This window comes from Dendrobates tinctorius, unplaced genomic scaffold, assembly GCF_039654945.1.
Source record: "Dendrobates tinctorius isolate UK_male_01 unplaced genomic scaffold, ASM3965494v1 ptg000366l, whole genome shotgun sequence".
Lineage (NCBI taxonomy): Eukaryota > Metazoa > Chordata > Amphibia > Anura > Dendrobatidae > Dendrobates > Dendrobates tinctorius.
In genome coordinates this window covers 3,487,518-3,508,643 of record NW_027362032.1, presented here as the reverse complement: position 1 = coordinate 3,508,643, position 21,126 = coordinate 3,487,518, and the positions used below count along the sequence as shown (strand labels likewise).

Sequence of the window (21,126 nt, the reverse complement as noted above, 5' to 3'; positions counted from 1 at the left end):
TGATGCGAGAAACTCGCACGAGTCTGTCGCATCAACAGCCATGTATTTCTATGCAGCCGCAGCTCCGGTCCTGAGTACAGGCAGCAGCGCCGGATGTTGATGTGAGAGACTCATGTGTTTCTTGCATCACACACGGTAGTTTGATTCCGGCCTAACTCTGTATTCGGTGTGACTCTTTAAGCGCGCACTCGGCCTATATTGGGTCAGGTACAAGTAATCATATAGATCTCGCTTTAAGGGATCACCCTCACACTAATCCCAGGGGGTAGGTGGATCCTCCAGGTTGTAAGTTCTATAGAAAAGTCCTTTCAATGCCCAAAGTCATTTGAACAGTTTTGGGTGGAGGAGAATGTTGTGGTCTAGAGGCAAAATGGTGATCATGGTAATACGGCCGGACTACACCACCGATAAAGCAGCCACAGCCGGTGACTGAGAGGAATCTGTGACTTCTCTGCATTCAGTGGTTACTACTCACCTGGGTAGTCATATGTGGGAATCTCCTCTTTACACCACTCATCACCCCTCACATATGTCTCTGTAGTATTAATATGGGTCAGATCTTCACCCTGAAACAAATATTGTAAAAGTCACCGACAGATGGAGAAGTCCCATCTAGGATCAGCTCTAATCCTGCCATCTCCACCGTTCTCATTACACAAGTATAAAACATATAATACTGGGGGATAAAACAAGACTGAGCACAAGACCTTCACAGCCGTCTACACATCATAGGGGAGATCTCCTGACACCTTCTCTCCATCTACCTGATGATCCTGAGGAGCACTGGGATCTTCTTGGTTACAGTCCTGTGGAAGAAGAGGACGAGGACATCTCTCTGGTGTTGTCCTCTTACTGGATAGATCTGGAGGAAACACATACAGGGACTGAATTCATTCTCTACATACAGATAATTATAGGCCGTGTGTATTTAGTCCTGTCTATTACCTGGTGATGTGAGGGGCTGGGGAACCTCCATTATGACGTTCTTGTACAGATCTTTGTGTCCTTCTAAATACTCCCACTCCTCCATGGAGAAATAGACAGCGACATCCTGACACCTTATAGGAATCTGACACATACAATGATACCGTCATCCCCCGATCCCTTCATAGCGTTACAGTATAATGTCCCAGCATTCCCAGCAGTGTCACCTCTCCAGTCAGCAGCTCAATCATCTTGTAGATGAGTTCTAGGATCTTATGGTCATTGATGTCCTCATGGGTCAGGGGGTGAGGTGGAGGCCCTGTGATTGGGCTCAGGGGTCTTCCCCATCCCTCAGACACAGGGTCCTGACAGCGATCACCAGAGGTCTTCTTCACCACTGTGTAATCCTGGTTATGGAGAGACACATTAATAAATCTCACTACAGACATTTCCAGAGTCCTCACCTCTCCAGTTCTATCCATCTGTTATTCCCATAGATAAGAATGATGTAATGTGACGTCATCAGAATCTCTCACCTCTCCAGTGAGACGGAAGAGGATCTCTAGGGTGAGGTGTAACATTCTCTCCGCCATCTTGTCTCTGTCCATATCCATCCTTGATGGGTAAATCAGGAAAATTCTCTTCTGTAGAAGATCTTCACTGAGAGGATCCGATATTGTAGAGACCTGAATGAGAAGAAGATGATCTGATGTAACATCATAAGAATCCTGTGTAATAATACAACGACAGCAGCAATCTGCAGAGTCGGGACATATGACTCTGCCAAATATATATATATATATATATATATATATATATATATATATATACACTCACTGGCCACTTTATTAGGTACACCTGTCCAACTGTGTGTTAAGACTTAATTTCTAATCAGCCAATCACATGGCGGCAACTCAGTGCATTTAGGCATGTAGACATGGTCAAGACAATCTCCTGCAGTTCAAACCGAGCATCAGTATGGGGAAGAAAGGTGATTTGAGTGCCTTTGAACGTGGCATGATTGTTGGTGCCAGAAGGGCTGGTCTGAGTATTTCAGAAACTGCTGATCTACTGGGATTTTCACGCACAACCATCTCTAGGGTTTACAGAGAATGGTCCGAAAAAGAAAAAAAATCCAGTGAGCGGCAGTTCTGTGGCCGGAAATGCCTTGTTGATGCCAGAGGTCAGAGGAGAATGGGCAGACTGGTTCGAGCTGATAGAAAGGCAACAGTGACTCAAATTGCCACCCGTTACAACCAAGGTAGGCAGAAGAGCATCTCTGAACGCACAGTGCGTCGAACTTTGAGGCAGATGGGCTACAGCAGCAGAAGACCACACCGGGTACCACTCCTCTCAGCTAAGAACAGGAAACTGAGGCTACAATTTGCACAAGCTCATCGAAATTGGACAGTAGAAGATTGGAAAAACGTTGCCTGCTCTGATGAGTCTCGATTTCTGCTGCGACATTCGGATGGTAGGGTCAGAATTTGGCGTAAACAACATGAAAGCATGGATCCATCCTGCCTTGTATCAACGGTTCAGGCTGGTGGTGGTGGTGTCATGGTGTGGGGAATTTTTTCTTGGCACTCTTTGGGCCCCTTGGTACCAATTGAGCATCGTTGCAACGCCACAGCCTACCTGAGTATTGTTGCTGACCATGTCCATCCCTTTATGACCACAATGTACCCAACATCTGATGGCTACTTTCAGCAGGATAATGCGCCATGTCATAAAGCTCGAATCATCTCAGATTGGTTTCTTGAACATGACAATGAGTTCACTGTACTCAAATGGCCTCCTCAGTCACCAGATCTCAATCCAATAGAGCATCTTTGGGATGTGGTGGAACGGGAGATTCGCATCAGGGATGTGCAGCCGACAAATCTGCGCCAACTGTGTGATGCCATCATGTCAATATGGTCCAAAATCTCTGAGGAATGCTTCCAGCACCTTGTTGAATCTCTGCCACGAAGAATTGAGGCAGTTCTGAAGGCAAAAGGGGGTCCAACCCGTTACTAGCATGGTGTACCTAATAAAGTGGCCAGTGAGTGTATATATATATACATACACATATCTATATATATATAATTTCACCAAAGAAAGTAAGGACTGCAGCACTCACTGATCCATATTGAAAGTCCGTAGTTTATTTGTAGCAAAAGTGTAAAACTTCATGGCCGGGAGGCTGAAGAAAGGAGTGAGCAAACTCTGACGACGGCCTAACAGCGCTTCCACGGGTCAGCTATACAGTGGGGAAAAAAAGTATTTAGTCAGTCAGGAATAGTGCAAGTTCCACCACTTAAAAAGATGAGAGGCGTCTGTAATTTACATCATAGGTAGACCTCAACTATGGGAGACAAACTGAGAAAAAAAAATCCAGAAAATCACATTGTCTGTTTTTTTTTCATTTTATTTGCATATTATGGTGGAAAATAAGTATTTGGTCAGAAACAAGCAATCAAGATTTCTGGCTCTCACAGACATGTAACTTCTTCTTTAAGAGTCTCCTCTTTCCTCCACTCATTACCTGTAGTAATGGCACCTGTTTAAACTTGTTATCAGTATAAAAAGACACCTGTGCACACCCTCAAACAGTCTGACTCCAAACTCCACTATGGTGAAGACCAAAGAGCTGTCAAAGGACACCAGAAACAAAATTGTAGCCCTGCACCAGGCTGGGAAGATTGAATCTGCAATAGCCAACCAGCTTGGAGTGAAGAAATCAACTGTGGGAGCAATAATTAGAAAATGGAAGACATACAAGACCACTGATAATCTCCCTCGATCTGGTGCTCCGCGCAAAATCCCACCCCGTGGGGTCAGAATGATCACAAGAACGGTGAGCAAAAATCCCAGAACCACGCGGGGGGACCTAGTGAATGAACTGCAGAGAGCTGGGACCAATGTAACAAGGCCTACCATAACACACTACGCCACCATGGACTCAGATCCTGCAGTGCCAGACGTGTCCCACTGCTTAAGCCTGTACATGTCCGGGCACGTCTGAAGTTTGCTAGAGAGCATTTGGATGATCCAGAGGAGTTTTGGGAGAATCTCCTATGGTCTGATGAAACCAAACTGGAACTGTTTGGTAGAAACACAACTTGTCGTGTTTGGAGGAAAAAGAATACTGAGTTGCATCCATCAAACACCATACCTACTGTAAAGCATGGTGGTGGAAACATCATGCTTTGGGGCTGTTTCTCTGCAAAGGGGCCAGGACAACTGATCCGGGTACTTGAAAGAATGAATGGGGCCATGTATCGTGAGATTGTGAGTGCAAACCTCCTTCTATCAGCAATGGCATTGAAGATGAAACGTGGCTGGGTCTTTCAACATGACAATGATCCAAAGCACACCGCCAGGGCAACGAAGGAGTGGCTTCGTAAGAAGCATTTCAAGGTCCTGGAGTGGCCTAGCCAGTCTCCAGATCTCAATCCTATAGAAAACCTTTGGAGGGAGTTGAAAGTCCGTGTTGCCAAGCGAAAAGCCAAAAACATCACTGCTCTAGAGGAGATCTGCATGGAGGAATGGGCCAACATACCAACAACAGTGTGTGGCAACCTTGTGAAGACTTACAGAAAACGTTTGACCTCTGTCATTGCCAACAAAGGATATATCACAAAGTATTGAGATGAAATTTTGTTTCTGACCAAATACTTATTTTCCACCATATGCAAATAAAATGAAAAAAAAAACAGACAATGTGATTTTCTGGATTTTTTTTTTCTCAGTTTGTCTCCCATAGTTGAGGTCTACCTATGATGTAAATTACAGACGCCTCTCATCTTTTTAAGTGGTGGAACTTGCACTATTGCTGACTGACTAAATACTTTTTTTCCCCACTGTATATAATCGTCCAATTCTGTCTGTCTGTAACGGAAATCCCACGTCGCTGATTGGTCGCGCCTGGGGACATCACTGAAGGTGGAGGAAGATGGCGCCCGCAGCAGTCCTCCATAGGAACTTACCAACGATGTGCCCTGCCTTAACTTGAGCAGAGGAGGGCGAAAACCTCCGGTCAGCAAGGGGCAAGCCTAAGGCAGGACGCAGATGCTGTTCAGAAGGAAATCTCCACACCGCCCAAACACCGGGTAGCAGTGATGTCACCACAGAGTAGGAAGATGGCGCGTGCAGCAGGCAGACACGGAACTTTCACCAGCGGTGTGCCCATGGAAAACAAGGTCAGATAAGGGTCCAGCCCCCCCGGTCTGCAAGGGGCAATCCCAAAGTCGATCCCAGAAGCCTTTCCAAAGCAATTTTCTACACCGCCCGAACAGATATATTTGGCAGAGTCATAACTCCCGACTCCACAGATTGCTGCTGTCGTTGTAGGCCCAGACCAGATGTTATGGAGATGAATGAGGGAGACCAAAGTTCAAAAATAGACTTTCCTTCACTTAACAAGACCTTGATGAGAAGTATATACATCAGATGGCAGGCACAACACTTTATGAATGCTTCTTCTGCATTATGCAGTCAGGAACTTTCCGGTGACATGCGGCAGTACATAACCTTTGTTATAAGCCACAATAGAGCAGCAAACCTGAGCTAATGACCTCTTCCTGCTCTTTGTCTCCGCTATGTCCCCTGCCTGGAATCCGAATTCTTACTGCCATTATATCTTTGCTTTCCTTCAGAACGTACTATCCGATGTCTCCCTCCTGGCACACAACACCATATCAATTCAGGAGGACGGCAATCAGATAGACCAAAGGCCTGGATTTCTCACTTTCTATCTGACTCATCACAAGGAAATTGTTCTCCTGTGTGGCCATGTAGCTCAGTATGAGGTCCCCACACAGTATGACGGCCCCACAGCACCTCACACAGAACTATGGCGAGAGTTGAGCGAATATTTCAATGCTCGGTTCACGATCGCCGAATTTGCAATATTTGCCGATTTAATCGCAGAATATAGCCGAACATTGCACAACACAAAAGCCGGTGTTTCCCAAGCTGTGTGACATTGTGGTAAACTCCGGTGTAGCACTTCTGATTGGCAGTAAAATCATCCCTGCCGGTCACAGAGCCGTGGTTCCCATGTTGTCAGAACACAGCATGACCGCTCAGCTGTGATCGGAAGTAAAAAGCTCATCTCCGGTCACTGGTGTCAGCTCTAATCCTGCCATCTCCACCGTTCTCATTACACAAGTATATCAATCAATCAATCAATCAAATTTATTATCGCCAAGTACATATTACATATACAAGGAATTCTTTGTGGCAAAGAGGCAACATAATATATAACAACAGATACAACAAGTAACATCTAACAAGACAGATACAGTATATAGTCTACACATGACGATTTAATTGTTGAACAGAGAGTGGATAGAAGCTGTTCATATGGCGGTTGGTGCTGCATTTGGGGACTCTGAAGCAACGTCCTGAAGGGAGTAGTTGGAATGAGGAGTGTCCCGGGTGAGAGGGATCGGATGAAATTTTCAATGCGTGGGATCGAATACTCTTATCATAAAGATCCTGGATTTTAGGCAGGGGGGAACCTATAATTCTCTCTGCTGTTCTGAAAGTCCTTTGTAAGCGGAGTTTGTCATGCGCAGTGGCTCCCACATACCAAACTATCAGAGAGGAACAAATCACAGATCTGATGACAGCATTAAAGAATAAGATCAGAGCAGATTCTTAGACAAACCATATCTTTTCAGCTGACGCAGGAAGAACATCCTCTGTTGTGCTTTTCTTATAACAGCATCCATGTTTTTCCCCCATTTAAGATCATGAGAGATGATAACACCAAGGAATTTGGTCTCTGTGACCCTAAGAACCACTTCGTCATGGATGTAGATTGGAAGTATCTCATGTTGATCTTTCCTAAAATCCACAACCATCTCAGCAGCTTTTTTAGTGTTGAGTACAAGATTATTGGCTTTACACCAGTCACATATTCTTTCCACCTCACTCCGATACAAGTCTTCAGCATTTCCCCTGATGAGACCAATCAGTGTTATATCATCGGCAAATTTCAAGATTTTTACGGAGTCTGCTGAAGAGATGCAATCATTCGTATAGAGAGAATACAGTAACGGGGACAAAACACACCCCTGAGGTGCCCTGATGTTTGTGACCAAGGTGTCCGAAGTGAATGGTCCAACTTTTACACTCTGTATCCTGGCTGTCAGGAAGTTATAAATCCACAAGCATAAGTTGAGAGGGATTCCAAGAGCTACCATTTTCTTATGAAGTAAATTCGGATCAATGGTATTGAACACTGAGCTAAAGTCCATGAAAAGAATCCGGACATATGAGTGCAGTTCATCTGTATGATCCAAAATGTACTTCAGTGCCAGATTGACAGTGTCGTTTGCCGAACGATTCTCCTTATAGGCAAACTGAAGCGGGTCCCATAGCTTCTGCGTGAATTTTATCAGGTGAGTAATGGGAAGCAGGGTGTGTTGCAGTCCGCGCTAGCCGAAATACACAAATCACCTGGGATGCAAGATGTAGTAGCAGTGTACTCCTTTATTTCCTCCTACGCGTTTTGGCGCCCTTCCTGGCACCTTCCTCAGGGATATCACTGAGGTACAACGCACTCTTTCAGTGACACATTGTATATATTTGTCAGTATAGGGGCAAGCTGGGTAGCACATACTTTCAGACACATTGGAGATACACCATCAGGGCCAGGTGCCTTTTTGACCTTAAGTCCCTTTAGGATGCGTATCACCTCTGCCTCGGAGATCACTACTTGGGTGTTGCACAATGAATGATCTTTATATGAACAGACTGAGGAGCTTAGAGATGAATAGCCACTGTGTGTAGAGCTTGCCTCAAATCTGCAGTAGAATTCATTTAACTCTGCTGCCAGACTTCTGCTGGGGTTCACTATAGTGGGGTGGCTTTTATAATTGGTAACCTCTCTTAATCCTCTCCATGCAGATCTAGTATCTTTTGGTGAGAACCTTTCCTCCAGAATCTTTGCATACTCGTGTTTGGCTAACTTGATCTCTTTAGATAGCGAGTTCCTAAGTTTCTTGAATTCAGTAATATCGCCTGCTTTATAAGCCTCCTCTTTTCTCTTACGGATCAACCTGACTTTATTTGTAAACCACGGCTTGTTGTTTCCCCGAAAGTGGACAGATTTGGATGGAATAAACGTGTCTTCACAAAAACGGATATATGAGGACACTGCATGTAGTTGCAATTTTGCCTCCTCAGACCATGTCTTCTTTGTATAAACTGTAGGTTTGGATGTTTTCAACCTTTGCCTGTAGGCTGGAATTAAATGAATTAGACAATGATCTGAAAAGCCCACTGCTGCTCTCCTCACTGCCCTGTAGGCCCCTTTTATGACTGTATAGCAGTGACAAGCGTATTGTTCTCTCTCGTGAAGCAGTTTATATGTTGAGTAAATTTGGGGAGATCCAGGTTGAGTTTTCCTTTGTTAAAGTCCCCCATTACGATCACAAATGCTTCTGGAGATCCTTTCTCCCATTCTGATATTTTGCAAGCTAATTCACCAATAGCAGCTTTAACAGATGCTTGAGGGGGAATATATACTGCAACCAGAACCATAGATGAAAACTCTCTTGGAGAGTAAAAAGGTCTAAAATGGAGTGCAAGGTACTCTAGATCTGGAGAGCAACTTTTTCCCAGTATGTTAACATCACAGCACCAGCTAGTGTTGATGTAGAGACATACCTCACCCCCCCTTTGTTTACCTGAAGCTACACAATCACGGTCAGCTCTGTAGATAACAAAACCAGGTAGATCCAGACTGCAATCAGGGATGGTCTCATTCAACCAGGTCTCAGTAAAACAAAGAGCAGCTGAATTGGCCATATCAGATCTCATGTTACAAAGTAAGCTCAGATCCTCCATTTTGTTAGATAAGGAACGGACATTAGCCAAGTGGAGTGAAGGAAGAGCTGTTCTGGACCCTCTCGTCTGAAGGCGTGCCAGGACGCCTCCTCTCCTACCTCTCTTGCAGTACACCTCCACAGGTTTCACAGAAGTAATGGATTTTATGTACTCAATTGTTGAATTAGCAATCATGCTCCAAGAAGGGGAGTCCATGAGAAATTGCGGATGATTCCAGAATAATAAATCGTCCCTTGAAATCATAAGAGTAGGTTTACAGAGTGCAGTGGCCATGATTACACTCAGCTTGCAGCTATAAAGACTGAACAGTCACAGCTTAGCAGAGTTAAATGTACAACTTTCTATAAAGTATAAAACATATAATACTGGTGGATAAAACAAGACTGAGCACAAGACCTTCACAGCCATCTACACATCATAGCGGAGATCTCCTGACACCTTCTCTCCATCTACCTGATGATCCTGAGGAGCACTGGGATCTTCTTGGTTACAGTCCTGTGGAAGAAGAGGACGGGGACATCTCTCTGATGTTGTCCTCTTACTGGATAGATCTGGAGGAAACACATACAGGGATTGAATTCATTCTCTACATACAGATAATTATAGGCCGTGTGTATTTAGTCCTGTCTATTACCTGGAGATGTGAGGGGCTGGGGAACCTCCATTATGACGTTCTTGTACTGATCTTTGTGGCCTTCTAAATACTCCCACTCCTCCATGGAGAAATAGACAGCGACATCCTGACACCTTATAGGAACCTGACACATACAATGATACCGTCATCCCCCAATCCTTTCATAGCATACTGTATAATGTCAGTCTGTCATTCCAAGGATGTCGTTCTAAGGATAACATCTGAAATATGCCTGAAAATGACTCCCTGCTATAGATGCTTCATTATTATTATTACTATGCTTCACTATTACTATCACTCTGACAATCGATCTGCTTCATGCACAGGTATGTGTTCTGGCTGCAATACCATCATCACCCATCTTTCCTGAACCCCAATCACCCCGTATCTGTCTGCTATCAATGGTATGTGTCCCGGCTGCAATACCATCATCACCCATCTTTCCGAAATCCCAATCACCCCAGTATCTGTCTGCTATCAATGGTATGTGTCCTGGCTGCAATATCATCATCACCCATCTTTCCTGAACCCCAATCACCCCTGTATCTGTCTGCTATCAATGGTATGTGTCCCGGCTGCAATACCATCATCACCCATCTTTCTTGAACCCCAATCACCCCTGTATCTGTCTGCTATCACTCGTATATGTTATGGCTGCAATACTATCTCCCTTTGCATTTCCTCTTGTGACTTTAATTAATCGTCTCCTGTGTCTGCATCCAGTCTCCCTTTCTGATCACACCTGGGCCCTTTCATATGCTGTTAAGTTAGTATAAATTCAGACTTAGAGGTCTGTCATTGCAAGGATGTTTTCTAAGGATAACATCTGAAATGAGCCTGAGGTGACCAGAAGGTACGACTAACCGCTGCGTTTACATGTTCTAAATTTCTTTTGCCTTCTAAATTACTATCACCATGCTGACATATGCACTAACAATTTTGACTCTACTACTCCTTACTCGCCTTCGCTATCCTCAAACCCCAGCACCCGCTAACCAAATAATAATCTCTCCTTCCCTCTTGCCTCCCCACCTGACCTCAGAGCTCTCCTAATAAAATACAAAGCAAGCCACCCACCCTCCTTCTCCCATATGCTCTCCCTCTCTCTGCTTCTCCTCACTGCTGGTGACATATCTCCCAACCCTGGACCCCCACAGCCCATACCTCCCATCATTACCCCCTTCTATCGTTCCCAAACCAACACAAACACCAGAAATCTTTCCCACCTCAAATCCGTGCCCTTGACACCCACCACCCTGCTCCCACTCTTTGGATCACTCCGTCTGCAATAAACTCCATGTGATTCACGACCTCTTTACCTCTCGTAATTTTTCCTTCCTTGGCCTCACCGAAACATGGCTGACACCCTCCGACACAGCCTCTCCTGCTGTGCTAGGATACGGCGGCCTCCACTTCATCCATACTCCTCGCCCTGGCAACAGACATGGCGGAGGAGTGGGCCTTCTCCTTTCTTCCAACTGCACCTTCAACCCAATCCCACCTCTTCCCTGCCTTGTCCTCCCCTTTTTTGAAGTCCACTCTGTCCGCATCTACTCTCCCTCCAACCTCCAAGTGGCCGTCATATACCGACCTCCAGGCCCGACCACTGCCTTCATTGACCAATTCTCCACCTGGCTCCTTCACTTTCTCTCTGCTGACATTCCCACCATCATCATGGGTGGCTTCAACATCCCCATTGACACCCACCATTCAGCAGCCTCCAAACTCCTGTCCCTTACTTCATCTTTTGGACTTACTCAGTGGTCCTCCTCAGCCACCCACACAGACGGACATACATACATTAGACCTGGCCTTCACCCGTCTCTGCTCTCTTTCTAACTTCACCACCTCCCATCTCCTTTTATCTGACCACCATCTACTCACTTTCTCATCCCTGTCCTCCTCACCTGTCACCGATGTCCAGAAGCATGCGCACCCCCGCAGAAACCACACACATCTAGACACTCGCATACTCTCTGACTCTATTCTACCACTGTCCTCCATATCTTCACTCCACGACACTGCCACTACTTTCTACAATGCCACTCTTGCATAAGCCATCAACTTGGTCGCCTGTTGTGAATTCGTTTTCTGGCCTGGTTTTGAGTACCCTAAGATCTGCGGTTTAGGCTGGTGTTATGAATGAGTCACCATAGGAGGCAAAAACAGAAATGCTAGCTAAGTCCTGAAAACCAGAGAAGTTGGCAGCTATCGGATTGCAGACCCCTGAACCTATCAACAACAACTAGCAGTAGCCGTGGGGGGTTCCTACGATGCCCTAGACCCCTCGATCACAGCCGGAGAACTGCCTAGCCTAAAGACAGAAAGGGAAATCTAAACTGCCCCAGAGCAGACCCCAAAGCAATAGGCAGCCCCCAACATATAATGACGGTGAAGCAAGAAGAAAAAACACTAACACAGATAGAAAGATAGATTGAGCAAATGATGGGGCCCAAGCTAACTAGATAGGACAGGATAGGAAAGCTGCTGTCTGCAATCCGCGAAAAACCCTATCAAAATAAGAGCCAACAGACTGACAGGGAAAAAGGCCCTGAAGACGCTAGGCTTCAAAAAGACTATGTCAGTACTCAGGTATTTTCTGAAGACAGAGCAAAGCGACAAAAAGGAATTCAGCTCACCCCAGCAGGGAATGGCAGAATCCAGAAAAGCAAGGCAAACTAAAACCAAGACACAAATGCAAAAAGGCAAAGCAGAAAACTTAGCTTTTGAGGAGCAGGAATCAGACTGGTCTCCTAGAATTCCACAGAGAAGCCACCAGCGAAGCAGAAGGGCATCGGCTGCCTTATATCCAGTCAGAGATCCCCGTCGCCCAGTCATCCTCTCCCAGCTCAGGTGCTTGGTAATCAGCCTCACTACCTTCCTTCACCAGAAGAGGGAGTTCATCAGACCTCAATGGCGAAGGGGAAAACGAACTCATAACAGTACCTCCCCCTTGAGGAGGGGTCACCGAACCCTCATCCACGCCACCAGGGCGACCAGGGTGAGCCCGATGAAAGGCACGCACCAATCTTTTGGCATGAATATCAGAGGCAGAGACCCAGGAATTATCCTCCTGACCATAACCCTTCCACTTAACCAAATACTGGAGTCTCCGTCTAGCCAGACGGGAATCCAGTATCTTCTCTACCTCATATTCCATGTTACCTTCAACCAATACAGGGTCCGGAGGTGCCACCCCAGGAACTGCTGGTTCAACAAACCTCTTCAACAAGGACTTATGAAACACATTATGGATTTTAAATGTGACAGGAAGAGCCAACCGAAAAGAGACCAGATTAATGATCTCCAAAATCTTGTAAGGCCCAATAAATCTAGGCTTAAACTTAGGAGAAGCTACCTTCATAGCGATACTTTTTGATGATAACCAAACCATATCACCAACCTTAAACTGGGGACCAACGGTCCTATGTCGGTTGGAAAACCGCTGGGCCTTTTCCTGGGAGAGAGATAACTTATCCACCACTTGGTCCCAGATCTGGTGCATTCTCTCCACCACAGTGTCAACACCTGGGCAGGCAGAAGGCTCCACCTGCCCTGAAGAAAATCGAGGATGAAACCCAAAGTTACAAAAAAAAGGTGACATCAAAGTGGCAGAACTAGCTCTATTATTTAAAGCAAATTCGGCCAAGGGCAAAAATGAAACCCAATCATCCTGATCAGCGGAAATAAAACATCTCAAATACGACTCCAAGGTCTGGTTTGTTCTCTCCGTCTGCCCATTGGTCTGAGGGTGAAACGCAGAGAAGGACAACTGAATTCCCAGCTTGGAACAGAACGTCCTCCAAAATCTAGACACAAACTGAACTCCTCTGTCAGATACAATGTTCTCAGGAATCCCGTGCAAGCGAACCACCTGTTGCAAAAACAGGGGCACCAACTCAGAAGAAGATGTCAACTTAGGGAGTGGTACAAGATGAACCATCTTAGAGAACACAAATCACCCAAATAACAGTCATTCTCTGAGAGAGGCATATCAGAGATGAAATCCATTGAAATATGGGTCCATGGCCTCCTGGGGACTGGCAAAGGCATCAACAACCCACTAGAGCGAGAACAAGGTTTAGACCGGGTGCAAGTCCCACAGGACTGCACAAAATTCCTGACATCACGAGACAAGGCGGGCCACCAAAAAGACCGACTCACCAGATCTCTAGTACCAAAAATACCTGGATGACCAGCCAATGCAGAGCAATGAACTTCAGACATCACTCTCTTCTTCCACTGGTCAGGAACATACAACTTTCCACTGGGACAACGCTCAGGTTTGTCCTCCTGGAACTCTTCCAGAGCACGTCTCAAATCGGGCGAGATGGCAGAAAGAACTACCCCTTTGCCTAAGATGGTAGCAGGCCTGGTCACCACAGGAGAATCAGCAAAGAAGCTCCTAGAAAGAGCGTCAGCCTTGACATTCTTAGTGCCAGGAAGAAAAGAGACCACAAAATCAAAACGTGTAAAAAACAAGGCCCATCTAGCCTGTCTAGGGTTCAAGCGTTTGGCCGACTCCAGGTAAATCAAATTCTTGTGGTCAGTGAGGACCACGACTTGATGTTTAGCTCCCTCCAACCAATGTCTCCACTCCTCAAATGCCCATTTCATGGCTAACAGTTCCCGATTCCCCACATCATAGTTACGTTAAGATGGGGAGAATTTTCGGGAAAAGAAAGCACAGGGATTCATTTTAGATGTTACAGGATCCTTTTGGGACAAAACAGCTCCTGCACCAATCTCAGAAGCGTCCACCTCTACCTGGAACGGCAGTGAGACATCAGGTTGCCGCAAAACCGGGGCAGAAGTGAATCTTCGCTTCAGCTCCTGAAAGGAAGAAACAGCCTCCGGAGCCCAATTCAACACATCAGCACCCTTCTTAGTCAGATTAGTCAATGGCTTGGCAATACTAGAAAATTTTGCTATACATTTCCGATAAAAATTAGCAAAACCCAAAAACTTCTGAAGGGCCTTCAAAGAAGTGGGCTGAACCCAATCATAAATGGCCTGTACCTTGGCCGGATCCATTTCAATAGTTGACTGAGACAAAATAAATCCCAAAAATGAAATCCTCTGTACCCCAAAAAGGCATTTCGATCCTTTGACATACAGGGAATTCTCCCTCAAGATCCGGAACACCGTCCGAATATGTTCCACATGAGAATCCCAATCCTTGGAGAAGATCAAAATATCATCCAGATAGATAAGCAAAAATTTATCCACAAAGTCTCAGAAAATGTCATTCATGAAGCACTGGAAGACAGAAGGGGCATTAGTGAGCCCAAAAGGCATCACCAGGTACTCAAAATGTCCCTCTGGAGTATTAAACGCCATCTTCCATTCATCCCCATGCTTAATGCGGATAAGATTATACGCCCCCTGAGGTCAAGCTTGGTAAACCAGCAAGCACCTTTAACTCTGGAGAATAGATCCGAAATCAGGGGTAACGGATACTGATATTTAATAGTAATTTTGTTGAGGGCACGATAATCAATACAAGGCCTTAATGAACCATCCTTTTTGGCCACGAAAAAAAACCCAGCACCTAATGGTGAAGAGGATGGTCTAATATGACCCTTCTCCAATGCCTCCTTAATATAGGATCGCATAGCCTCGTGCTCGGGTACAGATAAATTGAAGAGCCGACCCTTGGGAAATCTACACCCCGGGCTCAGTTCAATTGCACAGTCATAACTCCTATGAGGAGGCGAAGACGCAGACTCATTCTCACTAAATACATCATAAAAGTCCGCCAAATAGTCAGGAACATCATGCGACTGAGGAGAGGTGGAAAAAACCGGAGCCTCACTAAGGGCACACCGACAACCCCAACTCACCACAGACACAGATTTCCAGTCCAAAACTGGATTATGAATTTGCAACCAGGGAAACCCCAGAACAATGGTATCATGCAAATTATGCAACACCAAAAATCTGCAATTTTCTTGATGGTTTGGGGCGACCCGCATTACCACCTGGGTCCAAAACTGAGGTTTATTTTTTGCCAAAGGAGTAGCATCAATCCCTCTCAAAGGGATAAGCGTCCGCAGAGGCGTCATCGGAAATCCACAATGTTTAGCAAAATCCAAGTCCATTAGGTTCAGGGCTGCTCCCGAATCCACAAAAGCCTTGGCGGAAAATGTGGACAGGGAGCAGATCAGAGTAATTGCCAGAAGAAACTTAGGTTGAACACCACCCACAGAAAACGTGTGTGCAAAACATTTCTCTCCTTTAGGACAGACAGAAATAATATGCGAGGCATCTCCACAAAAAAAACACAGCTTATTACGCTTTCTGAACTCCTGACGTTGCTCCCTGGACAAAACTCTATCACATTGCATAGGTTCAGACACTTGTTCAACAGGTGGCAACACCTCTCGTGCAGTCCTGCGTTCACGTAAACGCCGATCAACCTGAATGGCTAATGACATAGAATCGTCCAGACCAGAGGGAACAGGAAATCCCACCATAGCATATTTTACGGCTTCTGACAAACCCTTCCGAAAGAGAGCTGCCAAGGCATTATCATTCCAGGCAGTAAGGACCGCCCACTTTCGGAATTTTTGACAGTACAATTCTGCAGAATCTCGACCCTGGCTCAATGCCAACAGGGTCTTTTCAGCCTGATCAATAGCATTAGGCTCGTCATACAACAACCCCAAGGCTTGAAAAAATGCGTTCACATTAGTCAGACTAGGATCATCAGGTTTCAAAGAAAACACCCAATCCTGAGGATCGCCACGCAGCAAAGAGATGACAATTTTAACCTGCTGCGCGGAGCTCCCTGATGAGTTAGGCTTCAAGGCAAAAAATAATTTACAATTATTTTTGAAATTCAAAAATTTAGACCGATCCCCAAAAAACACATCAGGAGTAGGGATCTTTGGTTCAGCAGCATGTGAATGAGCAAGGTAGGCGGAAATTCCCCGCACTTCAGCAGTGAGCTGCTCCACACGATCAGACAATTGCTTTATCTCCATTGAGAGAAAAAAAATTCCCCCTACGGCCTCAGAGATATAGAGGAAAAAAATATACACACTTTTTTTTTTTTCTTTTTTCAATTCTTTCCTGCTATTGAGTACCCTAGGATCTGCGGTATGGCTGGTGATTCTGTTATGAATGAGTCACCGTAGGAGGCAAAAACAGAAATGCTAGCTAAGTCCAGAAAACCAGAGAAGTTGGCAGCTATCGGATTGCAGACCCCTGAACCTATCAACAACGACTAGCAGTAGCCGTGGGGGGTTCCTACGATGCCCTAGATCCCTCGATCACAGCTGGAGAACTGTCTAGCCTAAAGACAGAAAGAGAAATCTAAACTGCCCCAGAGCAGACCCCAAAGCAATAGGCAGCCCCCAACTTATAATGACGGTGAAGCAAGAAGAAAAAACACTAACACAGATAGAAAGATAGACTTAGCAAATGATGGGGCCCAAGCTAACTAGATAGGACAGGATAGGAAAGCTGCTGTCTGCAATCCGCGAAAAACCCTATCAAAATCATAGCCAACAGACTGACAGGGAAAATGGCCCTGAAGACGCTAGGCTTCAAAAAGACTATGTCAGTACTCAGGTATTTTCTGAAGACAGAGCAAAGCGACAAAAAGGGATTCAGCTCACCCCAGCAGGGAATGGCAGAATCCAGAAAAGCAAGGCAAACTAAAACCAAGACACAAATGCAAAAAGGCAAAGCAGAAAACTTAGCTTTTGAGGAGCAGGATTCAGACTGGTCTCTTAGAATTCCACAGAGAAGCCACCAGCGAAGCAGAAGGGCGTCGGCTGCCTTATATCCAGTCAGAGATCCCCGTCGCCCAGTCATCCTCTCCCAGCTCAGGTGCTTGGTAATCAGCCTCACTACCTTCCTTCACCAGAAGAGGGAGTTCATCAGACCTCAATGGTGAAGGGGAAAATGAACTCATAACAGGCTGGTGAACTAAAACCTCAGGAGGCACCGCAGATCCTAGGGTACTCAAAAGCAGGCCAGAAAGCAAATTTACAACAGTTGTGGTCAGCCAGCCCCGGCGGGGGCTGTGCTGAATTTCCATCCCTATGTTACTTTGGCCTCTTTTTGCTCTGCTTTCAGAATATACCAGAGTGCTAATATAGTGGGCGAAGTCTAGTGACTTCAGTATTTTTCTATCAGACGTGTTGGGCATTTTTTGCAGTGTTTTTTGCGTGATTGCAGACAGTGTCTTTCCTTTCCTGTCCTGTCTAGTTAGTGTGGGCCCCATTGTTTGCTCAGTCTATTTTCCTACCTGCATTTGTGTTTTCATCTTGTCTCACCGACAATATATGTTTGGGGGCTATCTATTCCTTTGGGGTCTGCTCTGGGGCGGTTTAGATTTCCCCTTTCTTGCTTTAGGCTTATTTAGTTCTCCGGCTGTGTCGAGGCGTCTAGGATCATCGTAGGTACGCTCCACGGCTACTGCTAGTTGTGTGGATAGGATCAGGGGTCTGCAATCCAGTTAGTTACCAACCTCTCTGGTTTTCTGTGGCTTAGCTAGGGCCTGCTCTCCTCCTCGGTGGCCCAATCATAACAGTCGCCCCTGTCATGCCTAACAGAGTGCGACGAATCAACAGACAACCCTGGCACAATAATACCACCAAAAAGCTTCGGCAAGCATACAGAATTGCAGAACGGCAATGGAAGAAAACACATTCCCAAGACGACTTCACTGCACTCAAACAAGCAACACTTGCATTCAAATCAGCTCTCACCTCTGCTAAACAGGCCTACTTTACATTCCTTGTATCTTTCTTATCCCACAACCCCAAACAGTTGTTCAATACTTTTAACTCCCTCCTCTGCCCACCACTGCCCCCTCCAACCTCCCTCATCTCTGCCGAGGACTTTGCGCGCACTTTAAAAAACCAAGATAGACCAAACACAGCATGTCTTTATTGCTCAACCACCACAACCCCTTTGCACACCAGACCAATGCCCAAACCCCATAACCTCCCTATCTAACATCACTGAAGGGGAGCTTGCTCATCTTCTTTCCAAATCACACCTTACCACTTGTGCACTTGACCCTATGCCATCCCACCTCCTCCCAACCTCACCACCACACTTATCCCATCCTTAACCCACCTCTTCAACCTATCACTAACTTCTGGTACCTTTCCTTCTGCTTTCAAACATGCCACAATCACGCCTATCCTTAAAAAGCCAACCCTCGACCCAACAGCCACGTCCAGCTATCGCCCAATATCGCTGCTCCCATTCGCTTCTAAACTCCTTGAGCTGCATGTCCAAGATAAACTTTCCTCCCACCTCTCATTTAACTTGCTCTTTGACAATCTACAATGTGGTTTCCACCCCCATCAATCCAATGAGACAGCCCTGACCAAAATTACTAACGACTTACTTACAGCCAAAGCTAACGGACAATACTCTATACTCCTCCTTCTAGACCTGTCCTCTGCTTTCAACACAGTTGACCACTTCCTCCTACTACAGATCCTCTCCTCCTTCGGCATCAAAGACCTCGCCCTATCCTGGATCTCCTCATACCTCTCCAACTGCACATTCAGTGTCTCCCACTCCCACACTACCTCCTCATCCCACCCTCTCTCTGTTGGAGTCCCCCATGGCTCTGTTCTAGGACCCCTACTCTTCCCAATCTATACACTTGGCCTGAGGCAACTCATAAAGTCCCACAGATTCCAGTACCACCTTTATGCCGATGATACTCAGATCTACCTCTCTGGCCCAGATGTCACCTCTCTGCTCTCCAGAATCCCGGAGTGTCTATAAGCCATATTCTCCTTCTTCTCCTCTCGCTTCCTCAAACTCAATGTGGACAAATCTGAACTAATCATCTTTCCCCCATCTCACAGATCTTCCTTACCCGACCTTTCTATAAAAATTGACATCACGCTTTCCCCCCTACCGGAGGTCCGCTGCCTCGGAGTAACCCTTGACTCTGCCCTGTCCTTCAAACCGCACATCCAAGCTCTCTCCAACTCCTGCCGCCTCCAGCTCAAAAATATTTCCAGAATCCGTCCCTTCGTCAACCCTCAATCTACTAAACTACTTGTGCATGCCCTCATCATCTCCCGCCTCGATTTTTGCAACATCCTTTTCTGTGGCTTCCTTGCTAACACCCTTGCACCTCTGCAGTCCATCCTTAACTCTGCCGCCAGACTAATTCATCTCTCTCCTCACTACTCCTCCGCTTCTCCCCTCTGCGAATCTCTTCACTGGCTTCCATTCACTCAGCGTATCCAATTCAAATTACTTATACTGACCTACAAGGCCATCTATAACCTGTCTCCTCCATATATCTCTGAACTAATCTACCGATACCTTCCCTCACGTAATCTCTGGTCCTCCCAAGACCGCCTTCTCTCCTCCACTCCTCACCCAACCGCTTCTAAGACTTCTCCCGAATAGCCCCCATCCTCTAGAATTCCCTGCCCTAACACGTCCGGCTATCAACCACACTCGGATCCTTCAGACGGAACCTGAAAACCCACCTCTTCAAAAAAGCCTACAGCCTGCAATGATCCCCTCTGCCTCCTCACCACTACTAGAGCTACCGCCTAACCATCACTGGAGCTGCTGCCACCCCCCAAACCTACTGTCTCCTTCCCCACCATCCTGTAGCATGTAAGCCCGAAAGGGAAGGGTCCTCTCTCCCCTCTGTATCAGTCTGTCATTGTCAGTTTGCTTACTGTAAGTGATATCTGTAATTTGTATGTAACCCCTTCTCATGTACAGCACCATGGAATCAATGGTGCTCTATAAATAAATAATAATAATAATAATGTCCCAGCATTCCCAGCAGTGTCACCTCTCCAGACAGCAGCTCAAACATCTTGTAGATGAGGTCTAGGTTCTTCTGGTGATTGATGTCCTCATGGATCAGGGGGTGAGGTGGAGGCCCTGTGATTGGGCTCAGGGGTCTTCCCCATCCCTCAGGCACAGGGTCCTGACAGCGATCACTAGAGGTCTTCTTCACCACTGTGTAATCCTGGTTATAGAGAGACACATTAATAAATCTCACGACAGACATTTCCAGAGTCCTCACCTCTCCAGTTCTGTCCATCTGTTATTCCCATAGATAAGAATGATGTAATGTGATGTCATCAGAATCTCTCACCTCTCCAGTGAGACGGAAGAGGATCTCTAGGGTGAGGTGTAACATCCTCTCCGCCATCTTGTCTCTGTCCATATCCATCCTTGATGGGTAAATCAGGAATATTCTCTTCTATAGAAGATCTTCACTGAGAGGATCCGATATTGTAGAGACCTGAATGAGAAGAAGATGATCCAATGTAACATCATAAGAATCCTGTGTAATAATACAATTACTGGAGATAATAAGGGAAACATATGAGGAGATTTATTAATTTACAGGGTTTAGTTTTCTCCCCTGACATCTACTAATAAAACCTATATATTTAGGCCACAGGCAACAAGCAGTTTCCTCCTCGGAGTCGGCAGCTGAACACGTTCCTCATAGACTCATCTTCCATAACGCTAATTCTCGTCTCATTTACCGACCCTGGAATCGGCATTAGCAATACTGCAGGAGAGATTCATTACACGCGACATGAGAAATAACTCCTTCATGATGAGGACGACATTTTCATCTTATACTGCGGCTCTAGAAGCAGATTTGTCCAGAGTCGGTCACTGACTCCATCCCCACCGGCCGTCTATATGAAGGTTTCCCGTCTTCCCTGCACTGGAATCTTCAATCACGTTAGATCTCAGCT

General features: G+C 45.9%; 1 protein-coding gene across 1 annotated transcript; it reads right to left on the bottom strand.

The window, feature by feature from the left end:
* Nucleotides 1-8,929: 8,929 nt before the first annotated feature.
* LOC141075608 (gastrula zinc finger protein XlCGF66.1-like) lies at nt 8,930-20,651 on the bottom strand. Its single transcript, XM_073562716.1, has 4 exons — nt 20,508-20,651; nt 20,199-20,378; nt 9,401-9,524; nt 8,930-9,317 (listed from the first exon to the last, which is right to left on the bottom strand). Exons 1-4 carry the CDS (start codon nt 20,583-20,585, stop codon nt 9,175-9,177), a joined length of 525 nt encoding a protein of 174 aa, XP_073418817.1. The 5' UTR covers nt 20,586-20,651; the 3' UTR covers nt 8,930-9,174.
* Nucleotides 20,652-21,126: the final 475 nt, after the last annotated feature.

Excerpts from the sequence above, each read along its gene's own strand:
- LOC141075608 (XM_073562716.1), bottom strand. The coding sequence starts at position 20,585 with ATGGATATGGACAGAGACAAGATGGCGGAGAGGATGTTACACCTCACC. Across the intron at positions 20,379-20,507 it reads TCTTCCGTCTCACTGGAGAG|GATTACACAGTGGTGAAGAA; the intron begins GTGAGAGATTCT and ends CTCTATAACCAG. Across the intron at positions 9,525-20,198 it reads TTGAGCTGCTGTCTGGAGAG|GTTCCTATAAGGTGTCAGGA; the intron begins GTGACACTGCTG and ends TGTATGTGTCAG.